At 38.8% G+C, this 24,543-nt stretch overlaps 1 protein-coding gene across 3 annotated transcripts in view; it reads left to right on the top strand.

Moving 5' to 3' along the window:
* Positions 1-24,543, top strand: part of INPP4B (inositol polyphosphate-4-phosphatase type II B) — a 965,936-nt gene that overhangs the window by 939,871 nt on the left and 1,522 nt on the right. For 2 of the 3 annotated variants that reach the window (XM_043973128.1, XM_043973129.1), the window contains one exon: positions 23,063-24,498. The exons of the other annotated variant lie outside the window; for it this stretch is intronic. In XM_043973128.1, the coding sequence (XP_043829063.1) occupies positions 23,063-23,237 (175 nt within the window). In that variant the 3' untranslated portion in view covers positions 23,238-24,498. Of the gene's footprint in view, positions 1-23,062; positions 24,499-24,543 lie in introns of those variants that run through there. 3 annotated transcript variants of the gene reach the window in all.

The raw sequence follows: 24,543 nt of genomic DNA, 5'->3' as shown, positions 1-24,543 counted from the left end.
AAATCTTTAGGCAAATCAGGGATAGTGGAGGAAAGAAAGCCCAAAATACTTTCCCACTTAATTTTTGTTTCTTTTGTATCTTACCAAGCTGAGCAGAACAGTCAGCACAAAATGACTGACGTGAGATTAAGTACAACCAACAGAGGAACAAAACTGAGTGTCCTTTAAATTCTCTTGGTTCTGCTTGAGTGAAAGCTTCAGAACAGTCTATGCTATATTCATGCACATACACACAAAAGTTACCTTTTAGCAATTACAGGAATTGGTTCTAAGTAAAACTTTGAACACTTCCTGATAGCCATCTGTTTGGAGAATGGTAGAAGCGTTTCAAGCATTACCAAGCAGAATATTTGCAGGGGGATAAAATAAGCTTCCTTACTAGATTCAGTATGATATGAGTTGGCAGGGCTGCAGCTGGGAAGGGAAGAGAGGGAGAGATGTCATGACAAGGGTAAAATGTTTTGTCTAGTGTTTCTCAGTTTAAAATTGCTGCTGTCTCTTATCAAGATGTTTATGAAAACTATGTGGAATTTCCCCAAAAACCAAACAACATGAGCAGTTCTTTATAATTAGTTATAATTTGTTTATGATTCAATTGATTTGGACTTCAATTAACTAGTCATAGACTGGCAATGGAGCCAGGATGTTCCCTGAAATCAGACCTCTTTCATATCAGCTCGATTATTTTTATCACAAGCTCTCTCTCCTTCCTACCTGGTGGTTCATAATTGAAATTCCCATGGTCTCCAGGTTTTACATGCTCAAATGCTTTGATCTTTAGCTCTCGACAATTATTGGCCCTCACAAGGTAGTCTTAGCCAAGGTTTGACATCTAGAATTAGCTGTCATAGTTTGCCAAGTATTTGTGGATATTCTCTCAAGATATTTTCCCAGTTTTCATTAATAGCATATTGTAATATGCTTTAAAGCAGAGTCTTCCTCCTGGGTCCCATCGTGGCTCTTGAAGACTATGTCAGTGAAGTTCAAGTTTTGGCAGATCCTACCGAGCTAAGAAAGGTGTCAAGTAGCAGTAGTATAATACTTTCTATTTGAGTTCCAAAAGGCTCATTAACAGGAATTTGGCCACTGGCCGATAACAGATTTTGACTGAAATAACTCATGAAACATTCTACAGAAGCTTGAAGTGGCAATTAACTATATTTGTGGAAGAACTAACATTAAGTCACAGATTTTTTTTTGAAAAGGGGTGATGGGAAAAAAGGGGGGTGGTGGGGAGCCCAAAGAACCATAAGACAAGGTCTGTGGCCTCAATGAACTTTTAATCTGATTAATATTTAATGAATGTACTCAGTGAAGTTATAATCTGGTTAACATTAAATATTAAAGGGTTACTATGTGGTCAAGTGAAAAATATCTGTCAAATGAGGGCTAAGATTGAATTGACTAAATTAATTCTAATTGTATCTTCCAATTTTGACCTTATAGGAGCCCATGCTTCTCTGAGTAGTGTAGACAAGTAATCCTAATTTGCAAAGAGGGAGAAAAGTGCTGTGAAGTAAAGATATAAGTGAATATAGGGAATTCTAAGTGAAGGAAATAATACAAAAGCAGTCATATAAATATTATGTTTTAGAAATAATGAGGAAATAGTCTAGCTGGAGTGGAGGAGTCAAGTAGAAAGGTATAAAGAGATATAAGGTATAAGAATGTAAAGGTAGGTAGAGGAACAGATTGTAGAAGACCTTGAAGGCTGGACTGAAGAGTGTGTCCTGCTTACAGGTGTAGCCAGGATAATACAGTAGGGTAAATGGATCAAAGAAACCTGGAAGACCAAGATTCCACTTGCTTTTCTTAGAATAATTTTTACTGAAGCCAGCATACATGTATTAAGGGCCTTAGCATAGCCTTGACAGGAGACATAACGATAATCAACAAAGGATAAATGACCGATTAAGACAGAGGAGACAGTAGGTAGAAGCTTATAATATCTATAGCAAACAGAGAAATTTAGCACAGAGCAGGAAAAGCAGAAGGAGATAACGTGGTTCAAACAGTACAGGTGGATGGATACCTTTGTGTCCATGAACAGCTTCTCCATTGAGACATCCATCTATCTACTTAAGTAGAAGCTTAAATCTCAGGAAGCCAGTTTGTACTTTACAGTGACCCAAAGGCAATCAATGATAACCATCATTTAGCTAGATGTAAGATATAGTACCTGATAATTAAAGGTCATTAGCATTTATTAGAAATTAACAGGGGAAGAAGAACAAATCTCTGTAAGCCCTTTTAATAGGCACTCTTGTTGATGAAGTGCTTCTAATTAAGAGCATTTGTGCTGTTATGAACATTGAGAAGCGGCAAACTAAAGAACCACATACATGACTCGTCAAGGCAGCCGGGTAGAAATATGTTCTGCTCTTTATACATGGAGACACACTTAACATTTGACAAGCATTTATTAAATGCCTTCTACTCAAGTCTGCTGATTACAGTCCAGGGCTCTTTCATTTATATCTTGCTGACTTTTATGAGATAGCATCACATTACCCAGCCACTGATCATCTTCAGTTTCATATTCATTTTCCTTCATTTACATCAGGGAATAATACTCCAAACATTGTTGAACTCTTTTGATTAAGTTTCTGCACCTATATAGGATGAGGGCTTCCCCTTAGGAGAATTGCATTGGTGGCTTTTCCATTACTTAAATTTAAAAATTGAGATTTGGAGAAATTTTACAATTTAGATTTATTATGTTTTGATTTAAAAAAAGATAAACTGTTGAACACTTTCAGAATTACTCCTATATTAGCAAATAGCTAAGGGAAAGACATAGGTAGCTTTGCTAACGGGGTCTGAATCATACTGAAGGCTAGAAATCATTGGACCCGGCAGTAGTCCAATTTGAAGGCCTAACAATATTGTGGTCTCAGATTGACATTCTCCTCTTCTGACCTTACCTTCATGGTGATTTTCTTAAAGCTGTTCTGTTAACTCTATTGAAATGATATGCAGTCTCCCTGCCCCATATTAGAATTCTCATAAACATCTCCTAAAACATTTATGAGAAAGAATTGGTCTTTAAATGTTGTCTAAGAGTTTTATGCTGAACTGTTTTTTTTAAATCTGCAAATATTTATATAGGTTCATCCATTTCTCAGTTACGATGAATAATGCAGTGAGGGATGGGATAATCGTGTTCAAAGAATTAGCTTCATAGTGGTGGTGGTGATTAATAGTGATAATAACTGGTATTTCTATATAACCCTTTAAAGTTTGCAAAACACTTTATATGTATAATCTCATTGAGCCTAATAAAAACCCTGTGAAATCAATACTAGAGATATTATTTTTGTCCCTTCCTTTTTTTTTTTTATTACAGTTAAAGAAAGTGAAGGTCAGAGAAGTTTTGTGACTTATCCATTGTCACACTGCTGATAAACATTCTAAGAAGCATCTAAATGTAGATCTTCTCAACTTTAACTTTAGGACTTTACCCATCATATCACACTGTCAATATTTTACATGTAGTTACTTTTAATAAGCCTTTAGTTTTTTTAGACTATCCATAGCAAACTATTATAATTATCCAGTACCATTTTTCTCTGCTCAGTTTATATTTTTGTTTTCTTTTACTGATAAGAAACAAACTTTAAAATCCAGTGTAGGTGGAATGACTTTAATAAATACAGACAACATCAGCAGAGAGGATTGAGAACAGGATTATTAAGCTTTTTGTGTGTATAATGGGCAGTCTGACCAAACCTATAACCCCATTCTCATATGAATATTTTTAAATGCAGAAAATAAAATACACAAGACTGCAAAAGAGGCTAATTATATTAGAATGTTATTATCAACAATGATTTTTTTATAAAAACAAATCCATAGATCCCAGCTCTGTTTCAGAATAAGGAAACAAGTCCTAGGTTTGAGTCTCTCCCTTCCCCCCTCTGATGCCTAGAGCAAATACATTAAACTCTTACTGCCACCAGGTAGGTTTGCTACCTCATTGTCATCTTCCACCACATACTGTCCCTCACCTCACATATCCAAGAAAATGCCAAGTTTTATCAATTCTACTTCTTCATAATCTCTCACATTGGAAGACAGGTGTGGGGAAAAGGTAATTAGTTCAGTTTTGAATGGGTTGAGTTTGGGATTCCTGATGAAATTCAGAAAATTCAATATGAACAGTGCAATAGGCAGTTGGTGATGTGGTACTGGTGTGTTCAGGGAGGACTAGCACCTCTGGCGTGAGCTGCTCATCTACCTTTGGTGTCTACCTGATTCACTCAACTCTTACCTGTGGCTCTAACAACCCAGTAAAATCTTATAGGCAGACAGGGCAAACCAGGTTGAGGGTAACTGACAGGTCTCAAACCCATTGGTGAGTTAGGGGAATGTCTACCTCAAGCATGTGAAGACTTCCCCTGGCAGAATGGACAGATGAGAACACATTATTCCAATGGCCATGAAGCAGGCATTGTAGTGGAGCACTTAGAGCTTGGTCAGACATCAAAGAAACCAAGATGTATCCCACTGTATCCCCAGGGCCCATCACCAGTCCTCCTGACTTTCTTCTTGCTACTGGACTTCCATGACTCAGAAAGAGAGAGTGAGGCTGATGACTTAAATCCAATTGATGAGCAAGTCAATACATCCTTGGTCCTCTTCCAAAAAGGAGGACTCACCACAAGAGCAACCCCCACGCAATTCTATAAGAATTTCAATTGCAAATTAAGTGCTGATCTACTTTGATTGAAAGAACTTCCTCCTGGGGAGTTCTCTATTCCAGTAAAATAACAGGTCAAGTTCAAAGAACACCAAAATAAAAGGCACATTATTCATGTATCCAGGTAAACTGTCGATCTATAGTTAGCTTGAGGTCTATGCCCTCTTTCCTGTTTGGCTGATTTTTGTTCTAATTATTCAAGTCTGAGTGCTTTGTGAGAGGACAGTTTTGTTTTGTTTTGTTTTAATTTTTTGTGGGGCAATGGGGGTTAAGTGACTTGCCCAAGGTCACACAGCTAGTAAGTGTCAAGTGTCTGAGGCTGGATTTGAACTCCGGTCCTCTTGAATCCAGGGCCGGTGCTTCATCCACTGTGCCACCTAGCCGCCCCGAGAGGACAGTTTTGACAAGCAAGGAATGAGGAATGTCTTATAGTTGAGGAATGTCTTATAGCCTGTCTGAGGGATCTCCCTTTGAATAGAGAGAGAATAGCCTGTTTTCTCTTTATGATCTGGAGACACAAAGAGAAGATGACTGAGAAAGATGGTTCTGCTGTCTTTCCCTATGCCACAACAGGATTTTAGTTTGTATGTCAGTGGCTTGGAGACCTGGTAGGAGAGGATTCAGGATTTGAGGAATGGCTCCTTTTTCAGGTTCATTATTCTTCATATGAGTATTGTTTATAGGCTACCTATTATATAGGTTGCTTGGATCAATGGGAAGTGATTATGACAGTCAAATATAGGATGTCCCAAAAGTCTTAGTGCCGTTTCAAGATTAAAAAAAAAAATTAGGGGCAGCTAGGTGGTGCAGTGGATAGAGCACTGGCCCTGGATTCAGGAGGACACTTGACACTTACTAGCTGTGTGACCCTGGGCAAGTCACTTAACCCCAATTGCCTCGCAAAAAAAAAAAAATGGGACTATGAGACAAAAAAAAATTAGTTTATATGAGATGTTATTTCCAGAAGAGTGTGATGATATAGTAAAAAAGTAAATTTGGGGGGTGGCTAGGTGGCGCAGTGGATAAAGCACCGGCCCTGGATTCAGGAGTACCTGAGTTCAAATCCGGCCTCAGACACTTGACACTTACTAGCTGTGTGACCCTGGGCAAGTCACTTAACCCCCATTGCCCCACAAAAAAAAAAAAAAAAAAGTAAATTTGACCAAGTCAAATCCTCCTGTGACCCCCAGGGCAAAGCAGTTACCCTCACTGAGCTTCAGTTTCCTGATCTGTAAAATTAAGGTGAGAATTCCTATAAAATCTATTTCTGAGGGTTGTCTTGAGTATCAAATACAAGTGCTTTGAAAACCAATACCCTGCAGCAACTATTATCAGTCCCTTACTAGTAGTAAGGATGGAGCACGTCTCCCTAGCCCAGAGCACGCTTTCTTACCTGTTCCCCTCTCTACTGTATGTAACTGTTTGTCCTCCCCATTAGAATGCAAGCTCCTGGCAGGCAGGGTCTATCTCTCTTTTAGTTATTTATTTGTTTTGGGGTTTTGTTTTTTGCTTTTTTTGGTGAGGCAATTGGGGGTTAAGTGACTTGCCCAGGGTCACACACCTAGTGTTAAGTGTCTGAGGCCGTATTTGAACTCAGGTCCTCCTGAATCTGGGGCCAGTGCTCTATCCACTGAACCACCTAGCTGCCCCTTCTTTTAGTTATTTATATCCTTGGTGCTTCCAGGCTCATGGCGGTGTCCTTCAGTCATTTTTTCACTTGTGTCCAGCTCTTTGCGACCCCATTTAGGGTTTTCTCGGTAGAGACAGTGGAGTGGTTTTGCCATTTCCTTCTCCAGCTCATTTTACAGTTGAGGAAACTGAGGCAAACAGGGTGAAGTGACTTTCCAAGGGTCACCCAGCTAGTAACTGTCTGAGGTCAGGTTTGAAGTCAGGAAGATCTGTCTTCCTGACTTCAGGCCCAGCACTCTATCCACTGTACCACCTAGCTGCCAGGCTCAAACACAGTAAGAATGAATGGCTTGGGGAAGTGCTGAAGTCAAACATGCAATACGTATCCATGCTGAGACTTTTCAAACTTTGCTAAGCTAGTCATCAGCCCCCCAGCCTGGCCCGTGTGGGACAAGCATATTCAAAGCCTTCCCAACTTGCCTGAGAAGCCTGGACAGATCATGCTTACATTATTTTCCACAGAGGCATCCCAGACCACAGCCTCTCATTTTGACCTTTGTCTTGCCCCTGGACTCTGATGACTCCGGAGAAGAACATGAGGCTGAGAACTTCGTTCAACTCTTCCTCACTTAAATCCAATTCATGTGCGTGTGAAGACATCACCCTCATGATACCATTGGTCCTCTTCCAGAAGGAGGGACAAACAACAAGTATCATAGCCTTTGAGACCTCAGAGTCCCCTCTGTGCTATAATAAAGCATCAGGAAAGGATGCTAGTAGATGTGGGAGAAATCTATGCCTGGGAATTATCCTGAGAATTTGTGTGATATGCTAAATGCAATAAGAAATAATTTGAGTTTCATAATGCATTCACACACACACACACACACACACGCGCACACACACGCGGAAGCTATAATGTAGTGAAAACAACACAAAGTTGAGAAGTTATGGGCATAAATCCCTCCTCTAATGCTTACTAAACTCTGTGATCCAAGGGAATTTATTTAACTTCTCTTACCCAATATCCTCATTTGTAAAATGGGCATACTATAGTACTATATTCAAGGTCAAAGGACTCAGATTCACATGCTAGCTTGGCTATTTACTACTTGTGTGTTACCTTGGACAGGTTACCTGTGATTTCTCAGTGTTCTCATCCTGTGAAAGGAAGGGGCTGGATTACACATCCCATGATGCTTTCCAACTGTAAATCTGTACCACTGATTCTACCTGATAGCGTCCGTGTGAAGAAAATTACTCACAAATCACTATGTAAAGACTAACTGTTGTTAGAGGAAGAAGATTTATTTTAGAAAATGCAGGTGTCTGCCTCGTCTATTTTTTTCCTGTATTTTTTAAATTTTTCTTTATTTTATTCTGAACTTAAGAAATTAAACAAGCATTTCCCTAACATCGTGGAATAGAAAAAATGTTGTACATGAAACTGTAAATCTATTCCGTACAACTTGCTATTCCTTTTAAATATATAATAGTTATCATGTAACTTTTTTTTTTCCTGTCATTAAAAGAAGAAATAACACAGTCAGAACTACTGTAGTACCTTTTACTAAAGAGTTGGCAAATAGTCTCAACTTGGAGGCTGCCTCGGTCATTGCTTCTTATTTGAGTCACTCAGAAGATAGAATGAGAAGCCTTATGTTTTAACACTCAGTGGAGCGATAGGCCCAAACTCAGCTTCCTCCTGCCTATGTGATCTTGATTGTTATAATTCTTCACTCTGTTCCAGTGTTGTCCTCTGTAAAACAGGAGGGTTTTGCTGTATGATATTGAAATCCTTCCCTTCTGTAAGAAGCAGCAGGGCACAATATGAAGAGATTTTCCTGGGAGCTGGAATTTCAGAGTCCTTCTCCATTTTCTATCTCAGACTAGCCCTATGTTCTTGAGGAAGTCCTTTTACCACCGTAGACTTCAGTTTCTCTCTCTGGGAAATGAAGGGATTGCTGGCCTGTATGACTTTCCGGTGCCTTAATTCTTTAGTCTTATGGCACCCCATTCCTAGCAGCTGGGTGGTGCAGTACACAGCATGCTGAGCCTAGAGTCAGGAAGACCTGAGTTTAGATCTAGCCTCAGACACCCAATAGTTGTGTAACCCTGGGCTAATTGTTGTCTGTCGCCTTAGATTTCTCAGTATAATAAGAATATTTACTCCACAGGGTTATTATAAAGATCAAGTGAGATAATATTTGTAAAGTACTTAGCAGAGTATCTGGCACACAGTAGGCATTTAATAAATACCTGTCCCCTTTCTGAACTTGACCAGAAATGCCTGAAATAGCAAGGAAAAGTTGGCTGATTTTTTTTTTCTTTGTTTTGCTTTTATTTGTTGACAAGTTGTAGATATGTTTAAAGCTCTCCAGGGATACATACGGGGCACTGCTTCCTTTTAAAGTTGGCCTCCCTGGTCATTGAGTTAGGCTGATTTGATTTGGAAACTTTTATTGGTGCCTTTAGTTTTCACTCTGGTTATTTCCTCATATACCAGCAAGAAAAACCAGTAGATGCTGCAGCAGTCCTGCCTGACAGAGTAAGCCACATTCTATATTCCCAGGACTCTGTTTCTGCACACAGAGAGAAGTCAGTCCCATTCATTTCAAAGGGCTCGGTTTTATATCTTGCCAGCCTCTCTCAAAGCAAATAAACTTTGGTTCTCTGATTTATCCTCTGTAGAGGATAGAAGTTTGAGGATTCCAAATATTATAGATGTTAATGATTCAATAATTGGAGGACCAGGAATTTTCTGAAAATGTCTATACCCTCCCCTAAGTGCAGATCACAACCTCTCTCCTGAGGACAACTGGGTGGCTTAGTATATAGAATTTGGGGCCTAGAGTCAGGAAGAACTGGATTCATGTCGGACCTTAGATGCTTACTAGCTGTGACCTTGAGCAAGTAACTCAACCTCTGCCTGCCTTAGTTTCCTTAGCCATAAAATAGGCTTAATGATAACACCTACCTCCTGGGGTTGTTGTGAGGGTCAAATGAAATAATATTTATAAAGTTCTTGGCATAATACCTAGTATATGTTAGGTGCTTAAATACTTGTTCCCTTTTTCTTTCCTTCTGTGACATAATAGTCTTCAAGAGCAGCTGAAAAACTCCTCACCCTAAGCCAAGCCAGTGATGAGTATCTCATTCTACCTAGATTGATCCTTGGATACACACAAATACACAAAAACATATGTACATACATATACACATGTGTTTGTATGTATATATGCACATGCACAGAATTGTAGGGGAAATATATATTTTAAATAGTTATTAAATCACCCTGGGCCTTCTTATCTAAACTAAATTAATTCTTTACCCCTTCCACACAGGATCTGTTTTCTATCCTTTGAAACATTGTCATTTCTGCATTCTGAAGCCTCTCCAGTTTCTTTTTAAAAATTCAGAGATCAAAATTGGACAGAGTTCTCTAATAAGGGACTGAAGGGCACTTGCTTGAAGATCTATGTACCATCTCTCTCTTCAGGGGCAGCATTCATATATCTGTGTCAAGAGCTATACTTTTTAGTGTTGCGCTTCTAAAAGTAAGATGAAATGAGTCTTGTTTCCCAAAAACCTTTACAAAAGAATTATAGAATAGAAAAGAGAAAGAAAGTGAATCAAAAGAGATAGATATTTGTAGATAAAAACATCTATCTCTATAGATCTGTATGAGAAAAATTCAAGGGTGATATGAAGATAAATTTACATATATCTAGATATGAAAACATAGATATCTATATAAACATAGATATATCTTTCTACATCTATGTCTACATAAATGTCTATATAGATAGATGTAAGTGTATATAGTTGTCTTTTTAAATATGTCTAAAAATATATTTCTAGATATCCATATAGATTTAGCTAGACAGATACCTACGCCTTTCTCTATATCTCTATCTTTCCATACCTAGATCACCAATATCTATACTTATATATCTATTTATTGAAATCTAGCTATATATCTGTATATCTATATGTAGACATACACATATAGATATATACGTATATCTAGCTATATGTATATATAGAGAGATCTGTACATCTGCATTTATATATTTCTATCTCTGTCTATATAATTGCTGTTTCTTTCTGTCTCTGTTTCTCTTTGTCTCTCACTGTCTGTCTTTCTGTCTCTTTGTATCTCTCTGTGTATGTCTCATCACATATGTATCTGTATATATGTGTGTGTGTATATATATACATATATACTTACACACACGCACACACACACACACACACACACATATATATATATATATATATATAAAAGCCAGAACCTTTGAGTTCAGTGATGTAGGAAACTCCCAGAGAGGAAATATCTTCTCTTGGTTTGGACAGAGTTGCTACCAGTCAGCAAAGATTTATCAAATACCAACTATGTATTGGCCTAGACCACTGCAAATAAAAATGCAAAAATGAAATAATCCCTAACATCAAAGAAGTTATATTCTATCAGGAAAGACAACATGAGCATAAATAAATATAAGAAGAAGAAATACAAATAAATAAGAGGGAAGATCAATAAGGAAAGTGATAGCAGTGGTGTTCAAAAAGAGCTTTATGTTCAAGGTCTATTTTAGCTATGACTTGATGGAAGAGAGGGATCTTATTAAGCAAATTCCTAGAGAACTTGTCTTCCTGACTCCCAGAGCAATATTTTATCTAATATACCATGTTTCTCAGCAGCAGACAAATATAGGCAAGAAGGAAAAGAAAATGGTATCCCATATAGTGCCCTGTTTTGTTCAGGTTATGAAAATAATACATATCACAGGTTAATATTAATATTTACATATTCAGAACATCAAAGACCTTTAGAAAATTAGATTTGCAAAGGACCTTCAAGGTAAATTTGACCAACCTCCTATGTGATGAAGGAATCTTCCTGCAGTGTCTCTGATAGGTAGTCATCCAGCTTCTGCTAAAATTCACTGCCTCACAAGGCAAATCATCCCATTAGTTACAAAATTCATCTTTTTATGGAGTTCTAATCTAACTTTCTATAGTTTCTACCAATTTCTCCTAGTTCTGCCCTTTAAGGATGAGTGGAATAAGCCTCATCCCTTTTCTACATACAGTAGCCCTTTGGATAACACAGTTTTGCTAAGTTTTCTCTTCTTCGTGTTGTTTTCTGAGTTACTTCAATGGTCCTGCCTATAGCCAGCATATGTACCAAGCTATGCACATTGCTGATTGTCCCTATCTGCACACATTATGATCCAGCCTCCACCCTAACCCCGCTCCCCCGCCACCCCCCCCAAAAAAAATCTGATGCTAAGAATGAACCTGACTCCAGATGAGGCCTAAGTAGGCCAGACAAAGTACAGATAGATGAGAGCCTCTGTTTTCTCAGATATTCTACTTCTACTATGGGTATTCTCAGGCTTGGCCATCAAGGTGAGAAAATTTCCATGCATTGACCAATCAAGGCAGTGAAATAAGCATGTCTCCTTGCAGTAAATGTCTAAGTTGTAGAATATCCTTATTTATGGACATCGGTGCATTCTGAATTATAAGATAACAATATATGTGGTACAAACTGTAGTGTGATTGGGGACAAAGGAGAGATAGAAAGGACTAAAATAAAGTAGGAAGAGGGAGAGATGATTGTTCCACCTGGGGAACAGGGGAGGTTTTCTTGGGAAGATGATTGTGTAGGGAAAATAAAGGTTTCAGTAAGCAGAGAAGTGCAAGCATGTACTTAGTTTTATTTTTTGTTTGTTTGTTTTTTGCGGGGCAATGAGGGTTAGGTGACTTGCCCAGGGTCACACAGCTAGTAAGTGTCAAGTGTCTGAGGTCAGATTTGAACCCAGGTCCTCCTGAATCCAGGGTTGGTGCTTTATCCACTGAGCCACCTAGCTGCCCACAAGCATGTACTTAGAACAAGGAAGGAGATAAGATCTGGGAATAGGTAATAGGTAAACTGGACAAGAACTAGAATGCATGGAGATGAATAGCGTGAATTAAACCCAAAAAGGTAGGTTGAAGTCAGGCTAAAGAAATTGATTTTATTCTGTAGACCCTAGGGAGTCACTAAAGCAAGAAGGTTGGAGATTAGCTAGGTAGGAATAGTGGAATGATAAAAGGAAAAGGGTTTCCTTAGGGGAAGGTGGTGGATTTTCTTTTACATTGTTTGATTATAGGGCAGAGTCAAGGAATTCTTGAAGCCAGGGTGAATTGGAGTGAATTCAGTATTGGGTAAAGAGGCATAAAGGTCATCCATCCACAAGGGTCACTGGCCTTCCAGGTATAGTTTACTGGTTGGTAGGATGACCCATCACTGAACGATTATGTCCTGTGTCCCCAAAGCATCTAGTGGAAGGTTGGGGGGATGGAGGGTTAGTAAGCCCTGTGAGAGAGGCACCATAATGATGAGTCCTTGTCATTCAAAGCATAGATGAGGGGATATATTATGAAGAGGAAATGTCCCAGCCCTGGGGTAAAGCCCTTTTCATACCACCCTAGTTACTGCTGGGTTACAGGATCAAACCTGAAGTGAAGGAAGCTATGGCAAAAGCAGAAAAATAATTTGGAAGAACAGAGAGGGATTTGAGGATAAAATATCATGATGTAGAAAAAAAGGGCAGATTTAGAAGAGGTGAGAAAGTTGGAGTAATTAATAATAATACCCGATGTGTAGCTACTATGTAGGTTTTAATCTGGGGAACTTGTGTTATCATTATTGTTTCAGTATTTTAACAACCATATTTCAGGGCATCTGTGTGCTGCTGTAGTACACAGAGCACAGAATCTGGAAACAAGAAGACCTCTCCCTGAGTTCAAATCCTGCCTCAGACACTAGCTGTGTGACCCTGGGCAAGTCACTTAACCCTGTTTGCCTCAGTTTCCTCATCTGTAAAAATGAGATAGAGAAGAAAATGGCAAGCCACTGCAGTATCTTTGCCAAGAAAACCCCAAATGAAGTCATGGAGAGTTAGACATAACTGAAAACAATTGAATACAAATGTATTTCATTCATTTAAGAACATTATTCTGAGAAATTTCACCTTGGCGTTAGCAGACTGTCAAATACAATCCTAATACAATAAAAAGTTAAGAAAACATTCTCTATCACATTAAAAGTTTGTAACAAAAGTTTCACACAGAGGGCATAAGATACTAGAGCACCAGTAGATTAAACTACCCCAAAGCTTTTGTGATGAGCTATATTAAGTCATCCTTGGAGGTAGACACTAAATACATTATTATCCTCATTTTGTTGTTGTTTAGGTGCTTCAGTTGTGTCTGACTCTTTGTGACCCTGTTTGGGGTTTTCGTGGCAAAGATACTGAAGTGATTTGCCATTTCCTTCTCCAACTCACTTTGCAGATGAGAAAACTGAGGCAAACAGGCTAAAGTGACTTGTACAGGGTCACATAAAGTGTCTGAGATCAGATTTGAATTCAGGAAGATGAGTCTCCTGACTTCAGGCTCAGGGCTCCATGCACTGCGACACCACCTAGAGCTGCTTATCCTAATTTTACCAATGAGGAAACAAGTTCATAAAGGCCTTGGCCAAATCTAGACACCTAATAAGTATCAGATGTGAGATCTGAATTTAGGCCTTCCTAATTCCACATCCAATGTTCTATCCTCTAGGTAGTAGTACAATTCCAAGGATAAGAGGTGGGTTGGGTTTTTGTTTTTTGGGGTTTTTTTTCAGTTTGTTTGTTTTGATTTTTGGAGTGGGGAATCTTTGGAATTTGGAATCTTGGAAGGGGAGCAATTTCCAGATAAAATGAGATTTAAGGTGTGTTATCTTCCCTGTAAATCACTTTAATAGAATGGAAACAGTCTTGGAAGTGGTAGAAGCTAATGAACTAACAATTTAGGGTGTTAGAAGCCCATGCCAGAATAATGACAGGGATGGGGTTGGGGTGGAAAAGACAACTGAGCAAGAGATAATGAAGGCATGAACTATAATGGTCAAATTGAACATGAAAAGAAGAGAATGGATTCATGGCCAATTCCTCCCTTTGCCAGTTATTAGCTAGATGACCTTAGGCAATTCACTTAATCCCTCTGTAAACTGAGCAGGTTAAACTAAATGAACCCAAACATCCTTTATAGCTCCAAGTCCACAATCTCTGAACTATAAATGTAAGAGAAATGTTAACATCAGAGTTGACAGAAAGAGAATGGGAGGAGCTAGACATGATAGCTGGATTTCAAGCCCAGGGACTAGAAAGACAGAGATGCTATTGACATGGATAGAGATGGTATAATAAAGTGAGGGGTTAGGTTTGGGGAGAGAAGAGAAAGAATAAATTTAGTTTATAGAAACATGATAGTTGGAAAGAAATGTATTGTTTCTTTTTTTTTCCTGTTTTCACATTTCACTAGTCATTTCCCTAATACTTAAAGAGATTCATGTGAACAAAAGGTAGGCAATACTTATGCCTAGCATCAACAGAGAAAAAAATGAAGACTTGACCTGGCCAAGCAAGTCCCTAAGCTGTGAATTTGTGCATTTGTTGGCAGAAAGGAAAGAGCGATAGGGGAGCAGGGGCCACTCAAGCCCCTTGAGCAGCCAGTGTGATTTACAGAATTAGGCTCTCAGGCTGCTAGCTCTGTGTTCCAAAATAAGCCATCTGGGTTTTGCTATTTTCACTTTCACTGCTTGATTTGGCAAAATAGATGAGTCTGTTCATTACGTTTCCTCAAAATATAAGCTCCTTGAAGACAGAGAATGCTTTTTCTCTTGTGCTTAGATCCTGATGCACAGGAAGTATTTATGAAATGCTTGTTGAATTGATGAGAATTCTCAGTAGATAACCAGAAACCATTGCCTCTTCAGGCTTGCACAGGTCAAATTCACAGGTACAACCTTCTGTGCTTTGCCTACCCAAAGAGCATTTAATGACTATAGCTAACTAATGATGTTGAATTTTCAAAGCACTTTGCAAGACAGCTACTAATTAATGATTCTTCATGGTTCCCTGGTGGATACGTTATTAATAGAGCTGCTTAACAGCTCCTTTGCATTTTTTCCATTTACAAAGTACTTAAGAGTCCATGATTTGTTCTGGCCAGGGTATGACCACTTGTTTCATTCCCCTGTGAAGTCTGGGGCATAGCCTCCATCGATTCCCCGAGTAGTGAGGCCAATGGGGCATTCATGAGACTCCATTCTCCACGGTTTGTCTTCTATCACTTCCTGCCACCGGCTTTTAAGAACATCTAGGTGATGGTGATTATGTGTGAGGCACATTCTTAAATTTATCATTCTCTCCAGACATCAAAGTCTGGAAACAACAAATTAATCAATTGCAGAACTGCCTCCTCCCTTTTTGATTTTTAGCAGTTTTCATCTTGCAGGCATATAAAAGCTACAGGATAGAAGTTTGATTCATCCTGATAACTGTATTTAAAATTAAAAAAAGATGGATTAAATATACAGCAGTCTTCCTCTGGCCCCAGGACCCTCTGAAGCCCCAAGATAGATCAGTGATCTCAGGGCATTTAGAAGCCTTGGAGAAAAAATACCCAAGAGTAATATATTAAAGAAAAAAGTTTGGAACAGCTAGGTGGTACAGTGGATAGAGCACAGGCCCTGGAGTCAGGAGGACCTGGGTTCAAATCTGGCCTCAGACACTTGAAACATATTAGCTTTGTGACCCTGGACAAGTCACTCCAATTGCCTCACACACACACACACACACACACACACACACACACACACACACACAAAATTAAAAAGGCATTTGAGAGGCACTCAGATTCATGGGTATGACTGCTAAAAAGAGTTCATCCTCTTTAGCCTTACCACCAGCAAATAAAATGGCATTACACTCCAAAGTGAATAGTAATAAAAAGGAATAAAGATGCTGTCATATGTTGATAGAAGGAGTTTTCCCATCTGGGAGTTCTCTACATGAATGAAATCACAGGTGAAATCAATCCCTAACCCTATTAATAAAATCTTAGTATTATTTTAATACTGCCTAGGCTTATGAATCTCTCTTGGACTTTAAGGAAAGAAGTATGGGCTTCCACTCCCACCAGCATAGAGTTCAGTAACGCTGAACTCCAGTTCAGCACCATCGCTCTGGACAAGTCCATTAGAGTCACCAGGTGTTGAAGCTTGTCAACCCAGAGAAGCCTTTGAGATCATGAAATCTGAGATGTTATAAAATAGACCCAAGGTAGGAGGGACCGACTGACCATGGGGAATTGTCATGGAAGTAGAAGACTATCTATTTGATTTGCTGCTTCAAAATGATTCGTTCTCACTATAGATTACCTGGTTTATCTAGAAAGAGTAACCTGTCTTAGGTCTTTTCTCTCTCTCTCTCTCTCTCTCTCTCTCTCTCTCTCTCTCTCTCTCTCTCTCTCTCTCTCACACACACACACACACATACACACACACACACACACACACACACACACACACACACATCTACCACTCCCAATGAGTATTTCTATGAATAAGAGTAAGTGGTCATTGAAATTTTATTTCAAAGAATCTATCTGGATGACTGATTCCCTCGCCCACCCCCCTGCCTCAATACATACATTTCTTCTGGATATTGGCATAAAGTGTCATTCCCTGGATGAGAAAACCTAGATTGCACAAGATTTTGTGAATTGTCCTAGGTCACCAAACTAGAATTAGGAGAAATCAGGTTGTCTCATTTCAGTTCCAGTGTTCTTTCTATTGTGCCAGGCAGCCCATCATTCACAACTAAACATGAGTGGAGCCATCTGAGAAAGACTGTCCTGCTTATAAGCAGTGTAGGAACACACACACATATATGTGTGTATGTATTTATGTGTATATGTGTGTATCCATGCACATGTATGTCTATATAAAATTTATTTTACTTATAACTATAAATACACATATAATTATAAGTATATATACATATAAACACTCATATATATACATACACATATATGTGTGAGTATATATATGTATATGTGTGTGTATTGTCACCAGTATAGATAGATAGATAAATGATAGATAGATAGATAGTATGTATGTGTGTGTGTATACACCAGTAAGAAGTAGTGCAGTATATTTAGCCCTTTTACCTGAACACCTCTCTCACAGGAAGAGGGATAGAAGAATTCAGGTAGATCTAAGCCATTAGATCGTCCTTCTTTGGAGACCACAGGGAAGCTGACTTTTGTTGTGATTAGTTTTATTTGACTAAGAGCATTCTAAATTTAGGCCAGGAGGATAGTACAAGTCAGCTTTTTATGATGTCCAGGATTTCCATCTTTCCTTGGCTAAGAATTTGTTCTTACATGGAAAATTAGAACATCACAACAATTGAAATCCAGGAACTTAGTGTTAATTGAGGAATCTCAGTTCTTTGCTCACATGGAAAAGAACTTTTCTTTCTACTTTCGTCTAACATAAAGCATTTCTTCCCCAGTAGGGAATGCCACATTATTGCACACAAGACATGCATTCAGATATCACCAGAGTAAAGCTAGACGAGATTCTAAATTTTCTCTCTTTGAAGTGTTTATTCACATTTATCCCTGTTATAAGTGATTATGATTCTCTAGCGTGCATTGAACACTGGGCTGATTGGCTAATCCATTGAGAGGGTGAATGTGGGATCACTGATCTCCTCTGGCAGTAGTGAGGTCATGCAACATTTGTTAAGTCTGTGTGTATGCTTGTCACCAAGAGAGAGAACTGTTATCCTGGTAATTTGCCACTGAACTCATCTGCCTGATCCATCCAGGTAGGGACACCATGGGAACACAGTGTGAATTGTTAGTTCTTTTAGAGATGTACTACTTGCATTAAACTGCAGCTTGGTAGAGATTTGCCCCTGGTAAGGGTTGATCTTTCCCTGAGTAAAGAAAGGCAAAGTTCCAAACAAGAGGAGAATTAAACTCATCTTCAGCCTAAGGAGGGACCCATTACCAAAGGAGCAGAAAGAACAAAAAAAAAGGGTCGGGAGTGGGGGAGAGGGCTAATACCTGAGAATTGAGCTAGATACTGTCATAGGATCACACACTTAGTGCTGGATGGGACCTTAGAAGCCATCTAGTAGAACTGTTTTTGGTTTTTGGGGGGTTTTTTGAGGGGCAATGAGGGTTAAGTGACTTGCCCAGGGTCACACAGCTAGTAATTGTCAAGTGTCTGAGGCTGGATTTGAACTCAGGTACTCCTGAATCCAGGGCCAGTGCTTTATCCACTGCGCCACCTAGCTGCCCCAGAACTGCATTTTACAGTTGAGGAAGATGAGGCCCGGGGACATTGTGATTCGCCCAAGGTCACACAATTAGATGACAGAACTCAGAGAATTGACTAGGGAGCCAAAATGCAAGGAGTCTCTCAGAGCGGACATTTTATCAAATTCAAGCAGCTTCCGCCATTGTGAGCTCTTTTTATTCTAAGACATTATGTTCCATTTCCATACCCTACAAAGACCTGTATAGTGGTAGCTACTTCCTGCTCCATATGCTGAACCCACCGGCACAGGTAACACTCACCCCCAAGTTCTGTACTGTTCCACCTGAACAAAGGTGACTGTCCAGAACTATGCATGGTTTCCATACAAAGGACAAACTGATGCACTTTCCTGAAATGCTCACTTATTTAGACAGACTTGTAATTAAGTCTCCTTTGTAGTTGTCCAGAGGGCTGCTACAGATGTGAACCAGCAATGTGTCTGTGTTCCTTCTCTGCCTGGCTTTGGCTTTGAAACAAAACTGTGAATGAAGCAGGATATGTTTGTTTTCAGTTTTACTCTTGGCATCCACCTCCCTTCTCTCTCTCTCTCACCCTCTCTCTCTCTCTCTCTCTCTCTCTCTCTCTCTCTCTCTCTCTCTCTCTCTCCTCCTTAAGACACACATGCTAACTTTTTCTCCTTTATGCCACAGTGGTACCCTACCCATACACAAACCCTAACTTGCCTTTTCCTCATCTCCCTCCATCAATGTAATATTGCTGTTCTGGTGCCCCAGGTCCTAGCTGATCCTCTGGACACTAAGTTAGCTTAGATGATAAACTAATTTGAATAATGACTTTGGTCTCTGTGATGACATAGCTCTAAAGCTATGATCCTGTTTGTGCCTGATAATGGCCTATTGTGTAATGACTTTCCAGGGGGTAGGGAGAGGAGGGGAGAAGACAGCTGTTTTGTTTTATAGCCACTTTTTTTCCCCTTTTCATTTTTTTAAAGGCTGCCAAGTTACATTTATATCTCTTCTTATATCTTGGAGATAAAATGGGATAGAAGGGAAATAGAATGGTTCAATCACTGTTTTCCATTTTTGTAAAACTTCTATAATTGGCCTCATGTACTTGAGGCAAAGGCCTGAGCTGTAGGAGATCCTGGGCCCTAAGGAAACGTGCCTTAGGGGAAGAAGGGAACAGAGACTTCACCTGAGAGTAAAGGCTTTTTTCTTCCTTATTAGAGCTCTGACTCTAAGTTGGGATGGGGAGGGAGTACCAGGGATATCCTGGCCATTTATATGGGGCAACAGAACCAGTTGTACTGAGTGATCCATGTCCAGGTTTTTCACAGTTATACTGTAGATGGTATTTCTACCTAAACCAAATATTCACGTGCTTATCCATTAGCTACTTGGTTTCCATTTTGTCCTTTGACAGGTAACCAAATGGTTTCCAGTCTTTCTACCCCTACTATTGGGATCCCTAAATTTACAGATGGATCTCAGATCCTCTTTGCTTCATTAGTTTCCAATTAATATTTCCTAAAATTTAAGAGGTGAGAGAACTCAGCAATACCCAGAATTTCAATTGTGTGAAGGAGGCAAATGGTAGACAACATTTAAGGGGTCTATCATTGAAGTCTTTTTATTTCAATGCATCCTACAGTTCTTAAAGACTATAACAATGGAACAAAAGTTCTGGCCAATGTTATCCAGCTGGAGAGGCTATATTTATAGGCCCAGAAACAGGCAGTTTTGTAGATCTGAGGACCTAAGTCCAATAGAGACTATTCACCAGTTGAACCACAGTAATGAATTTGTTGTCTACATCCACTTACAAAGACCATTTCTTAAGTTGTAGAAGCATTATGAGCTAGGAGAATGAGAAGAAACAGACAAAATTGCACAACTCTGAGTGAATGAATAAATGAAAAAGTATTAAATGCCTACTATGTAACACAAACACTGTGCTAAATGCAAAAGTGATATGATAGGGCCCACCCTGCTCTCATATTCTAATTCTAGGATTCAACATATAGGGACCAGGGAAGAGAGTTTTTAATCTAAGAATTGAAAAGAATAGTGAGTGGAACCACAGACCAATCTATTTTAACACTCTATCCCAAAGCAATGGCAGTATTGATGTGATTAGGGGGAAGAATAATGTGCCCAGCAGCAAGATAGAAGGCAAAGTGTCATTGTTGGATTGATGTGACTCATAATGTTGGGCTAGCTAGATGTAGTGGGACATTTCACTCACTCAGCAGTCAGGACAGTGCAGTCCAAACACAGGGTTCCATAACTGATTGAATTATCTCTCCCACTAATGGGGAAGAAACCATGCAATGTTATGGAATTGGAAGATGCAGTGATTTTCATGGGAAACAGAAAGTGAACCATTTTGACTGGATCATACAGCATGATGGAGAGTAATGCTTTATTACAACTAACCCAAGTCTGAAATTAGTCCAGAAAAGTAATCTGAAAGATAATAGTGTAAAGAGTACTGACTTTGGAGTAGGGAACTTGGCTTCATCTCTTGTCTCTGTCACTTATCCATATGGAACATCAGGCAAGTCACTTAACATCTCCGGTCCTCATTGTAAAATGAATTTAAAATGAGTTTCCTCATCTGTAAAATGAGGGTGTTAGACTTGATGGACTCTAAGATCCCTTCTACCACTAAGTCCATGATCCTATGAAAATAATTTGTGAAGGACTTTAAATGATAGAAAGTAAATTTCATATTCATTGAAGCTTCTTGAGCAGAGAATGACTTGGCCAGATCTGTGCTTTAATATTGTTTCAGATTTCCTGTGGTCAGCTTGAATTAACCATGACAAACGATTGGCAAAATGTGATTATATTATGGCCCAAAGTGCTGTATTTGGTTTTTGCTGTTGCATTGCAGCTAGGACATTCACTCTATGAATACACCTTTTTTTGAATTTCCAAACCACCATTAAATTTGCCACAATGTATAGTTTATAAAGCACGGTGTTAAACCCTGGAGATACAAAAGTTAAATGAGATGCAGTCTGTGCCTTCAAGGATCTGACAGCTTTTTCATATTAGGATATGCTTTTAAAGCCACGCTTTAAAAAATACCCTAAGATTATGTGAGCAACAATTTGGAAAAATATATTGGAGACAAGGGAGATCATAGAATTATTGGATCAATGAGAGAGACCCTTAGATGTTGTCAAGTTCTATCCTTTTATAGGTGAAAAACCTGAACCCCAGAGAAGTTAAGTGACTTACCCTGAGTAATACAGCTAGTAAGTATCTTAGGCAGGGTTTGAACCCAATATTTTCCTGACTCAGACCAATAGTTAGTCCACTATACCATGCTGCATCTGTGGTCTGAGCATTAATTACAGTAGTCTGATTGGCAATGGGAGCCTAAACTAGGGTAGTTTCAATTAGAATGGAAAGAAAAGAAACAGATACAAAAAATATTGTGGAGCTGAAATTCTAAGGACTTGACAACTTGTTGGGTTTGTGGCTTTAGAGAGAAGGAAGAATTAGAGATATCTGTAAAGTTTTGACCCTGGATGCTTGGGAACATGGTGTGAGCCTTCAACATAAATAGGGAATATGGGTTTGGAGGATAAGGGCAAGGTAAGAGGGAATTGGGGAGAATGGATTGAGTTGGGGATACTGTCTTTCAGGAAACAGCGGAACATCCATTTAGAGGCAATGGCCACTTAAAAATATGGAACTGGGACTCTGGGATGAGGTCAGGGACAAGAATCAAATGTTGGCATCATCTAGGTAGAGGTGTTTATTGAAGCCATCTGACATAGGAATATAAATTCCTTACTTCTAATGACTCAAGGGGACTATGTTAAACATATCTCACTGTAGCAAAGTTAGAGGAATGAGAGGCAACCTCAATCAACCCTCTATTTTGAAAAAAAATTTTGAGCCAGTGACACTGTGTAACCAGCACCAATGGCATTATCAGTTCAATATTATCCAATCCAATCCAGCATACCTTTATTAAGCACCTGTAATGTGCAGGTCACAGATCTTTTACAGAAGTACAAAAGCAATTTTTGACAAATCATTTGGGTCACTCTGAGTTCATTGTATAAAAAGTTGTGGGTTTGCATGAACTAGTGTCAAACTGTGCCATAAACATCAGCTTGCAGACTCTCTGTTTCCCTGCCTTCCTCTATTTTCTTTCTCTTAAAAAAATGCATTTCTTTGTTTATTTTTTTCCTTCAAGCTAATGCATAACTTGCTTTTATTCCTGAATTTGTGCTTATTTGGGCTATGATGAGCTGTTGCTTCTAACCTGCATGTAGAACTTCAATCCCCATTAAAATCATCAAGCTATTTCTCTCCTGTTCCTCTTTCCTCGAGGAGAGAAAGCCCTTCTGGCATTGTACTGGCTGGCATTCTGGCACTGCAGAGTACAAAGACTGCCTTTGGAATTGCTTAGTATTGAGCCATCCCTGAAATAACTGTCTTGTGTGTTGTCAGAATTCCTAAGTGTTGATTTTCTTTGCTGTGTGAATGCTCTACTCTTCTTTTTTTCCCCTCCATCCCCTAACTTCCCCTGTTTAACAGCAGACAAACCCAGGGAGTACTGAATGAATCGGATGATCCCGAGACAGGCTGTCTAATTGATAACAAGCCAACTTCTCGTCACTTCTACCCCGTCGCCTTGCTGCTTGTCAGCTCACACCTGCTGGTTGTGTGGCTCATTTTAAGTCTTGCTTTACTACTAGCCAAATATCAATAAGTTTCACTTTTCTGTTCCTTTCTTTTCTACAAATGGCAACAAACTTTAAATTGAGGAGGGGTGGGGGGATCCTGTGATATTTCTACATTTTCAGATCCACAGAATTTAAAATACAAATGTTTGAATTGTACAGTGTTGGGTTTTTGTTTGTTTTATTTTCTTAAAAATCTAAGGAGTACTATGCATTCGGTGAATTGTTAGCTCTTTTTGTTCCTGAAGAAATTTTTCCCATTGTTTATTAGCCCAAAAGGAAAAAAAAATAGCTAAATGAGTGTCTTGTAAATAAGACAAAAAGCAGGATCCTGAAAGCTTGAAGATCCAAGCCTCCTATTCCTCTTCCAAATAAATGAATTTAAAGAAACTGTAACTGATTTTGCACAACACAGTCGAACTCTGAAAACAGGTCCTATTGATGTGGGAGTTTGTAGCATTAATTTTTGTTGTGCTGCCATCATCTTCATCATCTTCAACCGACTGGCCAGACCTTCTGTTTGATTTCCCCTATTGGTTGGTCATATCATGACTTTGCCTCGACTAACCCTCTTTCTTCTGTCAAGTAACCCTAAGGAGACAAAACTGAGTTCTGTTTTTGTAATTGAATTTATCTGTTTGTAACTGTTGTTTTTGTTGATTTCTTTATGGAGACACTTTTCTATTCTTTTTAACAAAGTCTCGCTTGTGTCTTGATGCACCATCTTTGGCATTTGTGACTTTTGTACTGTCTGTGAACAAGCCCCCTTTCTTTATAAAAGCAGAGACTTGGATCAGGCTGTTTGGAAAGCCATGTTCACTTTTTTCATTGCACAGCTTAACATATTGAAATCAAATGGAGATAAAACTTTCCTTTAGAAAATCTATTGGGCCAGACTTAATCAATGCCTTATTCCTAGAACCTGCATCTTTAGGGCTATGTAGAGATTTTAATGTGTTTTTAAAAGTCTGAGAAATTAATTTGTGGAAAAAAGATATATAAAAGGCAGATATATTTCTGAAACTAAAGTAAAACTGTATTGTGGAGTCAATTATATTTAAAAAGTCTATTCAAACTTAAATATATGTTAAGGGCAAAGAATTTAATCATCTCTTTCTGAGGGCAATAATGGTATTGGGCCTGGCCTTGGATTTAATTTTGTAAGATGTATCATCACTTGTGGGGAAAAAAACAAAAAAAAAACAAAAACAAAAAAAATGTAGAGTTGAATCTTTGTTATTTTTACTTGGACTGTTGCTGCAACTCTGCATTGAACAAATAAAAAACATATTTATTTATTCTGTGTTTCATGAAGTTGTGCTTTTTCCCCTTTTA

The sequence above is a fragment of the Dromiciops gliroides genome, chromosome 6 (genome assembly GCF_019393635.1).
Source record: "Dromiciops gliroides isolate mDroGli1 chromosome 6, mDroGli1.pri, whole genome shotgun sequence".
NCBI lineage: Eukaryota > Metazoa > Chordata > Mammalia > Microbiotheria > Microbiotheriidae > Dromiciops > Dromiciops gliroides.
The sequence above is the reverse complement of the archived record's forward strand: the minus strand, read 5'-3'. Positions and strand labels throughout refer to the sequence as shown.